The sequence below is a fragment of the Eulemur rufifrons genome, chromosome 24 (assembly GCF_041146395.1).
Source record: "Eulemur rufifrons isolate Redbay chromosome 24, OSU_ERuf_1, whole genome shotgun sequence".
NCBI lineage: Eukaryota > Metazoa > Chordata > Mammalia > Primates > Lemuridae > Eulemur > Eulemur rufifrons.
The window spans coordinates 16,662,828-16,674,365 of NC_091006.1; the positions used below are offsets into that span (position 1 = coordinate 16,662,828).

The 11,538-nt window shown below is 36.9% G+C and overlaps 1 protein-coding gene across 1 annotated transcript; it reads left to right on the forward strand.

Annotated features, from left to right (window-relative positions):
- Positions 1–960: 960 nt before the first annotated feature.
- On the forward strand, positions 961–11,229 carry ZNF432 (zinc finger protein 432). Its single transcript, XM_069458575.1, has 4 exons — positions 961–975; positions 4,070–4,196; positions 4,800–4,895; positions 9,509–11,229. The coding sequence occupies exons 1-4, from the start codon at positions 961–963 to the stop codon at positions 11,227–11,229; spliced, it is 1,959 nt and encodes a 652-aa protein (XP_069314676.1).
- The last annotated feature ends 309 nt before the right edge of the window (positions 11,230–11,538 follow it).

Sequence of the window (11,538 nt, forward strand, 5' to 3'; positions counted from 1 at the left end):
GCTGGAGCAGCTTTGATAAACGTTAACATTCCCTAAAAGCTTCAGGTCCAAGTCCTTACTCCATGACAAATTTTCTAATCCTCTTTGGCCATCCACAATAACCCATCTTCCTGAAGCCGCAGAAATTAACGGGTTATTTTTTTGGGAGGGAAGAGGGATAAATGATTCACCATATCTAAAATTAATATCCTTTCTATTTGAGAGTCTGTTTTTGTCCTTCCTCTTGCACGTTTACTGCATATTTTTTAATGGGTGTTTCCTCTTAGGTTCTACAGATGAGTATATAAAGGTTGCTATTTTCCTAGCATTTATATTTTTGAATTGTTTTTTAAATTTATATTTATACCTCATATTCCTTCTCTCTATTCTCTTCCTCTTTTTGGTGTATTCATTGTCCCTCATATTGCAGTGTGTATATAAACAATTTAAAAGTATATATAGAGACTTTTAAAGAGGTATAAGGGTAACATAATTTAAAGGAAACATTTACAATTCCTCACCATCCATATGGTCTCATTTCTAAAATTGATCTGAGAATTACCTGCTACTGAGGCATGATGCTGTGCTGATTCTCCTTTGACACCTCCCCTTTCACATTCATGCTACTTCCACACTTCACAGAAGAAAGGCATTCCTCCCACACATTAAGGGTCTTCTGTTTCATTGGCCTGAGGGAACCAAATAAAGAGACAGAAATATTCAGGGCCATGCGTTAAAGTGAATGTACAGCAAGAGGGAATGTACCCCTGAAGGTTGTTTTGCTCTTTAGCCCACAGGTCCTGGCTACCGTGGGGAGAGGAGAGAAGTGAATGAAAAGAGGAGGTTCCAGGACCTAGAAATCATCATTTCTGGGGACACCCTTGACCAGTGACTGAGTTGCTCACCAGAAATTTAGGACATATCCAGAAGAGACAAAGATAAAATAGCCCGGTTGCTGGTCATTTCCCACAACAGAAGAAAATGATCAATGCCCAGGTGACTTTTGTCTGTTTTATTCTCTCCTTTATTCCTTAATGGATTTGTATAGGCCCATAAGAAATCATTTCAGAGTCTAGAGAGAAATAAACTTTGAATCTAACTTCAACATCATGGCAAAGTAGGATCAGGAATGTAGTGTTCATATGATTCCTACTAAATGACTGGTGTTGGAACATAATGCACGACTAGGGGATCTTTTGGTTTATATTAGCTGTCAGCTTGTGTCTTATATTGACAGCCAATACAAGAGATCATGCTGAGCTATATGATATACAGTGACTGTGAGGAGAAAGCAGATTCCTCAGGGGATGTCAATGTTTCATGGCATTTAGGTCTCAAAAGAAATTTGATAGTTTTCCCAGAGATGATATGGTGGACATAGTTTTGAACTATCCTGTTAATAAAGGCAGAAGAAGATTTCTTACTGCTGTTTATTACAGGGTTCTTCAGAGACTCCTATGGTAATAGACTAAGTAAAAATTGGACACAATTTCTCAGGGAACCAACTCAAGGACACTCAAAGGACTCAGCCTTGTGCCTAAATGGCCTAGAAAAGTGGAAGGATTGTATGGTTTTCACCTATCCTGAAGAGGTGGCTGAACTGGCATTTAAGTATAGATATAGATATGGCATTAGGGAGTTGCAAGAAATGTTGTCTGGTAAGGACTTGAGTTGTTGGGTGCCATGGCATTTGCTTTATAACTTTACCTCATCTCAGAATATACAGACTCCTTCCACATTTTCAAATCCAATTCTCACCTACTTTTATTGCTTTTATGTTTTCATAATTACACAAATTACTCATGGATACATTTTAAAGGAAAATCTAATGAAGTACACACTAGCAAAAAAATAAATTTCCTCTTTATAACTTCCTTACTAATCCTCTATATATTATTTATATATATATTATATATGGTAGTATATATTGTACTTGCTGTCACTGAACTGTGTGTGCATATACATATGTACGTGTATTTACCTATGTATATATATTTACTGTGTATATAAACACATTTATTATGACTTTTTGTTTCAATGAAATCATACTTCAAAGAACATAACCTGTTTGCCACTTTAGAGGGTATAGTTTCAGCATCTAAAGGAATAATGACTATAATTAGTTGAAGAATATTAACTATATAAAATTCCACTTGTCTAAAGTCATACTCAAAAAAATGAATTAAACTGTATAAAGCATTTAGATGAGTACCTGCCACAAGGTGACTGATATGTGGGAACATTCATGCCTTAAATTATTGCCAATATTTAAAAATATGACATAATCAAATGGTATAATTTTTAACAATCTGAATAGTCTGATATTCTTTCACTTTATTTTGCATTTTCCTCATCACAGGTGAGGTGGAAATCCGTGTGTAGTCATTGGTCAGCTGAATTTTTTCTCTCGTGAAATGCCTGTCTTTATAATTTTTACATTAAGAAACATTTTTCTTACTGATTAATAAAAGGTATTTGTATCTGCTATATATTGATCTTTTTTGTTTATTGCAAATATATTTTCAGCCTGTCATTTTTCTTTTAGCTTTGTTCATATCTTTTTCAATGAAGAAATTTAAATTTTTCCTCTCGTAAAATTTGTTCACTTTTTTTTTCCTTTATGGCTTTTGACATGAATATACTTCATATGTGCCTCTATTTCTTTCATAGATTCTTTTGCTTTCTGGTTAGGACTTTAAACAGGAAAAACTTACTTTTGAGTGTGAAATTAGGTAGAAACCTAAGTTTTCTTTTTTCCAAATAGATTTATTTCTCATGTGAAATAATTTATAACAATGTGATAAGATCAGCAGCAATAGGAATTTGTAGCCTCTACCAAGTCTGCTCTCTTCTCTTTGTACTAATCTCTGCAATAACATGGGGATAAATTATCCCATCAGTTTTTGTCTAGATCTCCCTGCCTCAAGTTCCCACGCTGTCATGTAATTACAAGCCACGTTGAGATAGGATAGTGGCAGTTCAGTTGATTAAGAAAGTCTCAGTTCATTCTCTGGTGGCAGTCAGGGCTAGGCCACATTGCCACAGAATCAGAACATTGCAGATATTATTCCACACTTTTCTGGCTTTACTGTTTTTGTGGAAAAGTCAACTGTCAGTAAATTTTGTCTTTTATGGTAATGCATCCTTTTCTTCTAATTGTTTTCATAATCTTATATTTGCATCCCGTGTTCTATGTATAGTTTCAGTTTGATGTGTCTAAATGCAGATTGCCTGCTTGGCTTTGCTGGTTTACTAATTCTGAGTTATAGGGTGTTTAATCAGTTCTAAAAATTTCTCATTCTCCAGATCTTTGTAAATTGCTTCCCTTATTTCGATATAATATTTCAAAAACTATGTATAGGCATATGTTAGACCTTTCTGTATTCTCCATATTTATTCAAATCTCTTTTATATTTTCTATCACTATGTCTCTGCTTCATTTTTCAATTTTTTTAATGTATATTCCAGTTCACTATTTATCTCTTCAGTATATCTAATATGATAACCTTTCTGTTAACATAGATACATGTGTCTATATACATATATACACATGCATATGTGTATATATTATGTACATGTATATTTAATATATATTTGCAAGATTTTTTTCCCAATTTGACTAATATTCTTTAATAGTTTCTTGTGCTTTTTATATATTTCTATTTTTTAACCCATTCAGTAATGAAACACTTATTCAGAATCCTGTGATTCTAACATCTAGAGTTTCTTCATGTCTTATGCTGGTATTAGCTGGGAAGGATTGCAGTGAATGTAGCAATCTATATCATATATATGATTGTCACTTGTGTGTAATTTCTTGACTGGTCAGTAGATACCGAAATTAAAAATTATACATAAAACCTGTTTTTACTGAAAGGATTTGATATAAAATACTTTGTTGAGTGAATGGGACACTGCATAATTATAGAATACTTGGAGATTGATTCTATGACAATGTATTACAAACTACAGTAGGCTTATAGATGCATGCAGTTTATATGGTTAATATGAGCAGAACAACTTCTTTCACATTCCCTCCGTGTCAATAAAAGAGAAACACTTCATATTAAGCAGGACTCTGTTTTTACAGGAATTGCTGACACTGGAGGATGTGGCTGTGGAGTTCACCTGGGAAGAGTGGCAGCTCCTGGACCCTACTCAGAAGAATCTTTACCGGGATGTGATGTTGGAGAACTACAGCAACCTGGTGTCAGTGGGTGAGGATAGCTGCCCTGTGTCACTCAGAGGTTGCCCAGACTGTGGCCTTTGCTTTCTTAGCCGTTTATCCTTGGAAGTCACTGCACTGCTCTGAAGAGCAGATTTGTACCACATCCTCTGGCTTCTGTTAAAAGGATATGCAGTCACCCCTTGGTATCTTTGGGGCATTGGTTCCAGGACCTTCCATGGATACCAAATCCACAGATGCTCAAGTCCTTATATAAAATAGCATAGTATTTGCATATAACCTACACACATCCTTTTGTATACTTTAAATCATTTCTAGATTACTTATGATATTTAATACAATATAAATGCTCTGTAAATTGTTATACTATATTTCTTATTTGCATCACTTTTTATTATTGTATTGTTATTTGTTATTGGGTTTTTATCAAATATTTTCAAACTGCAATTGGTTGAATCCACAGATGAGGAACCTGCAGATATGAAGGCTGACTATAATCTACCCTCTCCTGAGAGAAAAACCTCTACATTTCAGATGTGAAATCCGTCTAGTTCTTAAAATGTAACATTCTTTCATGTTATATACACCAGCCCAATTCATTGTGTCTAAGTCTTCTATCATTTCCAATAAACAGGTTATCAAGCCAAGAAGCCAGATGCACTCTCCAAATTGGAACGAGGAGAAGGACCATGGGCAATAGAAGATGAAATGTGTAGCCGAATCTGTCCAGGTGAGTGAGAACCAGCAAGATGCATAACTGCAGAAGTCATATTATAGTCAATCGGAGAAGGCTGTGTGAGTGTCTCAGGCATAGAAACAGTGCCTCCGTGTATCTCTCTTCCCATATCAGAACTTTTAAGTATTTAGAGGGAAATATATCCCTTTTTTCTTTCCTTAGATCTGATCTCTGCTTATGTTATCTTCCATCTTAATTTTGGTTTGTTTGCCTAGTTTTTTTCTTCCTTGGATTCTATTATCTTCCCTTTTATATCCTGTCACAGTGTCTTTGCCTGTTCATTCCACTTCCCTGGCTATTAAATTCCACCTTCTAGGCCTTGCTCCACAGAGACCTTTGAGTTAATCACTATCTTCTGACTATTACACTTTTCTGCCCCATTGAGAAATACTGATTTCTCTAACATCCAACCTCATCTTGTATGTTGTGCCTTCACAGTAACCTGGTCTCTTACTGCATTTATCTGGCTCCTTAGCTTCTCTATCCACACCCAGCCCCCTCTGAGGTTCCTCATTGGTTCCATTTTCTCTACTGTTCTCCTAATCCTTGTAATTCTCCATCATTCCAGTTAACTCTTTACATTCTCTGGATAAGACTACCAGATTGACATCTCCCTTAATATTTTCCGGCATATACAACTGGCCTATGATTTCGTATTTCCTGTGTGAGGAATAGGAGTCATCTTCCCTCCACAGAAAACCTTTCACCTTTTCCATCTTATTTTAAGGTTACAGTCTCCTTTAGTACCATACATCATCTATTCTTTCCATGCTGGTGTTATGCTGAATGTCCTGTACCTATGGAATTCTCTTCTTAAAGGTCTCTGTTGTTTCTGTTTCCTCTTTAACTAGAAGGGACTATTCTGCATAAGTTCCAGTCCAACCTAGGTCATAAATTATGTTTGTCTCAGAGAACTTGTACAATTGATATTTCTGATTCTCCTTTAGTTCATCTTAGACATTAGCATTCTATTCATTTTCCTAAATTGTTTTTCTCATTATATATTTGTTTTTTTAAAACAGCTTTATTGAGATAACTTACATACCATACAATTTGCCAATTTAAAGTTTACAATTCAGTGCTTTGTAGTATATGAAGTTACATAACCATTACCACAGTCAATTTGGGAAGATTTTCACTGACTACATCACTTTAAAAAAAAAAGTTCTTCCCAAGCCTCCAGCCCTAGGTAACCACTAATCTACTTTTATCTGTATAGATTTGCTTGTTCTGGATGTTTCATTTAAATAGAATCAAAAAGTATACGGTCTTTCGTGTCTGGCTTATTTCATTTAGCGTATTTTTTGAAGTTCTTCTATATTGTGGCATGTATCAGTACTTCATTCCTTTTTATTGTTGAATAATAATCCATTATATGGATATACCACACTTTATCCATTCATATATTGATGGACATTTGGGTTGTTTACATTTTTTGGCTTTTACGAATCATGCTGCAAAGACCATTCATGTACAACTTTTTCATGAAGATATATTTTCATTTTTCTTGAGTATTTACCTACGAGTAGAATTCCTGGGTTATACATGGTCGAGGGCTGTGGTGTCCAATCCCCAGGCCTGTTAGAGACTAGGCTGCAGAGCTCTGCCACACCCCTACCCATGGAAAAATTGTCTTCCATGAAACTTAGGAACCAGAGGCCGCACAGCAGGAGGTGAGCAGTGGGCAAGCGCGCGAAGCTTCATCTGTATTTATAGCTGCCTGAGCACTGCCTCCCCCTCGCATCTGTGGAAAAATTATCTTCCATGAAACTGGTCCCTTGTGCCAAAAAGGCTGGGGACTGCTGGTCTAGGAGGAGTCCAAATGCAGCGTTTCTGGTCATCGTCTCCCTGTGGTCATCCTTTCCCTGTGGACTCATGGATGGCGTTACTTCTTCCTGGCCACAGCATGTGACAATATAGACAGAGTATTGCCAACCGGGGACGCTCACTTGAGCCTTTGGTGTCCAAAGTTTTTACTGGGGCTGAAACACATACTGCCCACCTGGCTGAGCTTTAGACTCCAGCCTCTCTCAGAAATTGGGCTACTACCTACAGTCTCCAGTTCCTCTAAAGGTTGGAGGGGTATGGCATGGCCCAGAGCTCCTATCATAAATCACATTGTTAGACTATCCAGTGGCCAAAGCCACTAGGCAAACAAAGACACTCCTGGGGGACAGGACATTCCAGGAGCCTAGAGATCTCCTCCCAGTAGCCAAGGGCAAAGGCTAGACTTCTCTTTGGAGAGGTTAGAGCTTCACTTCACAGGAGGTTACTGCAAAAATGAAAAAATAAATGGATTAATTTAGAAATATAGAGGAGATAGAGTGTATGGTGGTATATTCAGAATTAGAATGAGTGTATGACATTTATGAGATATATTTAAATTTGAAGTAGGAAAATGATGGCATGAATTAAGAATAAAGGCGTGCAATAGGCATGAAATGTGCAAGGCTGTGGGGTTGACTATCAAAAGATTGGCCTGAAGTCAACCCAATAAAGGCCAGTATTAGAAGGTATCTGTTGGGGAACTAGCGGAGCACAAACATGGATAAATGGAATACTCATGGTAATGTAAACCTTTATTGCCAGGATTAGTTTAGATTTTATATGTGTATAATTGAGGCAGCACAGTGGAGAGTTGGTTTTGTATTTTTGTCTTTTCACATCTAGGTAGTCTTACCTTTCACCTAGGTGACAGCAATGTAAATGACCAAATGTTCCAAGAAAAACTGAAGGTAAAGTTGGCACAACCTTGGTCCAGAGGAAGTTTATCCTTTAGTACAACTTAACTGATGCTGAGACATAAATATAGTATTACTAAAGTAGATGCTGTTGGTGGCAAAATGAGGGAACAGTACATCAGGGACGCTGAAATGGGAAAAATTGGATATGACTTCTCTACTGCACGCAGAATGTAACTGAAGAAGGTGACAGTATTCATATCCTATCCAGCACCATGTTAGCTTTTGAAGATGACTGCATGGTACCCTGGCCAGTTGCAAAATTCCCTAACAATCATATTTTCCTATTTCATTATGAATGGAACATATGACAACATGACACAGGCAGACCAAATGTTGGAGTATTGATTATAGGAGTTGTCTACTAAATGTCATTGATGTTTTTGGAAAGCTAGTTTGATGGTAGTCTGCACATTAAAGAAGGGCAAATTTAGGAACAAGATTACCATCAAGAGTATCTCAGTTCACTTTAACAGAGTTTGTTTCTTTTAAGAGGGCTTAAAGAATCCCAAAACTCTAAATGTTGGAACATCTAAAACCTTGGTTCTATACCTTACTCAACTTTCATTCTACATGTCTTACCAACATGTCATCCAGTTCTCTTCCCTTTCTTTCACTTTTTTTTTTTTTTTTTGAGACAGAGTTTTGCTGTGTTGTCGGGGCTAGAATGCTGTGGCATCAGCCTAGCTCACAGCAACCTCAAACTCCTGGGTTCAAGCGATCCTCCTGCCTCAGCCCCCCGCATAGCTGGGACTACAGGTGTATGGTATCACACCTAGCTAATTTTTCTATTTTTAGTAGAGATAGGGTCTCACTCTTGCTCAGGCTGATCTCCAACTCCTGAGCTCAAGGGATCCTCCCATCTCAGCCTCCCAGAGTGCTGGGATTACAGGTGTGAGTCATCACGCCCAGCCTAGTTCTCTTTTCTTGATTAATATGTATATACTGATTATTTTCACACTGCCTGCTCCATTTATACCTCCAAGCAGATACTTGATATCTGTACTACATATCTAATAATCATCTCAAAGTTTATGTTTCACATGTATACTTTATCTTACATGTTCTGGACTGCAGTATAATATTCCCAATCTCATTATAAGATGCTTTGACTTACCCAGTGGCTCAAGCCATATAGTTAGTAAAGTAACCCTTGATTCCTTACTTTTCATTAACCACTCTCCCCATTGAATTCATCATTTAACTTTGTCTCTTCTTTTTGGAAGTATATATTGTTTCCTCTACCTCTCACCATCTCCACTGCTTCTTTGAACCACAGTTAACAAATTCCAACTCCCTTCTTTTTTAATTCCTTCTTGTTTATTCAGTTTTCCCTAACTAGAATTTGAGATCAGTGAAAATAAGGCATATTTTGTATATCCCAAATACCAGCAGAATGCCTTGTCCATGGGAGCCATTCAATAAATATTTGTGGAGAGAATAAATACAACCCTTACCATTTTGGGTTGGTTGTCTCTTCTGCCTTTCTGGTCTGGTATCTCCCCAAGTTTTATGAAATAGTGTTCCTCCTAACCTGTTGTTTGCTTTTAATAGTGACTTGCTGTATTTTACTATATCTGCATATTTTGTAAGGTCCTATTTAGAAAGCAGTCAAATCTATACAGTTTGTCAAATGCCTAACTTTATTTGTCCACAAACTGCTTTTACTTTTTGTTTTGTTTATATTATTGTGTTTTTGACCAAAGTGTAAGCAATAAGGAACATTTATACATGGAGTTGCTTGTATATTGTTATCATAGTGTTGTCACTAAAAAGCCCTATTTAAAAACATCGAGGAATTTTTTTTAAAAAACAGTTTTATCCCCAAAACAAAATTATGAAAGGATTCATTCTCTTCTTTCCTAGAAAACAACAAAGTTGATGATCATTTGCAGGGTCACTTAAAAAATCAAAGAATACTGAAGACTATGGAACAATACCATGAACACAATGCATTTAGAAATATTGTTCCTCAAACCAAAAGTCATTTTTCTTTCAGGGAAAATCATGGTATGTTTGAATTATATATAAAAGCTCTGAAGTCAAATTTAAGTTTAGTAGACCAGAACAAAAGCTGTGAAATTAAGAATACTACTAAATTTAATGGATATGGGAAATCATTTCTTCATGATAAGTATGAAGAACTTCATTCCACAGTTAAATTCTCTGTAAGTCCAAAATCCAATAGCACTAAATCCCAAGTCATTAAGCATCAGAGAACTTACGAAATAGAGAAAACCCATGTATGCAGTGAATGTGGAAAAGGCTTTGTCAAGAAGTCTCAGCTCACTGATCATGAGAGAGTTCATACAGGAGAAAAACCTTATGGATGCAGTATGTGTGCAAAAGTATTCTCCAGAAAGTCCAGGCTCAATGAACACCAGAGAATTCATAAAAGAGAGAAATCCTTTATATGCAACGAATGTGAAAAAGTCTTTACCATGAAGAGCCGTCTCATTGAACATCAGCGAACTCATACTGGAGAGAAACCCTATGTATGTAATGAATGTGGAAAAGGCTTCCCAGGCAAGCGTAATCTCATTGTACATCAGCGAAACCATACTGGAGAGAAATCCTATGTATGTAGTGAATGTGGGAAAGGCTTCACTGGGAAAAGCATGCTTATCATTCATCAGCGAACTCATACAGGAGAGAAGCCCTACATCTGTAGTGAATGTGGGAAAGGCTTCACCACGAAGCACTATGTCATCATACATCAACGAAATCATACAGGAGAGAAACCATTTATATGCATTGAATGTGGGAAAGGCTTCACCACGAAGAGCCGTATGATTGAACATCAGCGAACTCATACAGGAGAGAAACCCTATGTATGCAGTGAATGTGGAAAAGGCTTTCCTAGCAAGAGTAATCTCATTGTACATCAGAGAAATCATAGAGTAGAGAAATCATATCTATGTAGTGAATGTGGAAAAGGCTTTACTGTGAAGAGCATGCTCATCAGACATCAGCGAACTCATACTGGAGAGAAACCCTACGTATGCAATGAATGTGGGAAAGGCTTCCCCTTGAAGAGTCGGCTGATTGTACATCAGCGAACTCATACTGGAGAAAAACCTTACAGATGCAGTGAATGTGGGAAAGGTTTCATCGTGAATAGTGGGCTGGTGTTACATCAGCGAACTCACACTGGAGAGAAACCCTATAAATGCAATGAATGTGGAAAAGGTTTTGCCTTTAAGAGCAATCTTGTTGTACACCAGCGAACTCATACTGGAGAGAAACCCTTTATGTGCAATGAATGTGGAAAAGGCTTCACCATGAAACGATATCTTATCGTACATCAGCAAATTCATACAAGAGAGAAATCTTACATATGTAGTGAATGTGGAAGAGGCTTTTTCATGGAAACTGAACTCATTTTACATAAGCAGATTCATACTGGAGAGAAACCTTATGCATGCAATGAATGTGGTAAAGGCTTCACTGTGAAAAGCCGTCTAATCGTTCATCAGCGAACTCATACAGGAGAAAAACCCTTTATATGCAGTGAATGTCAAAAAGGCTTCTCCTCAAAGAGAAATCTCATTGCCCATCAGCGAACTCATAATGGAAACAAACCATAACAGTGCAGTGAACATGGTCATGCCTTCAGGAAGAAAATATGTCTTGTACAACATCAGAGATTTCATACAGGATAGACTTCCTTATGTGTAATAAATCCTATTTCAAAATCTAGTCTCATCCACCAGGGTAAATACAATCAATGTTGGAAAGCCTTCAACATGAATTCAAGCTCCAAATTCTTTGATGCACACAATGTATATCAAATAACTCAGAGTCTACAGATTCAGTGGTTGGGGGTAACCTTTCTCTCATTTGTTAGCCTTTGTTAAAATTATGACAATGCACACAAGAGAAATGTATTGAGTACA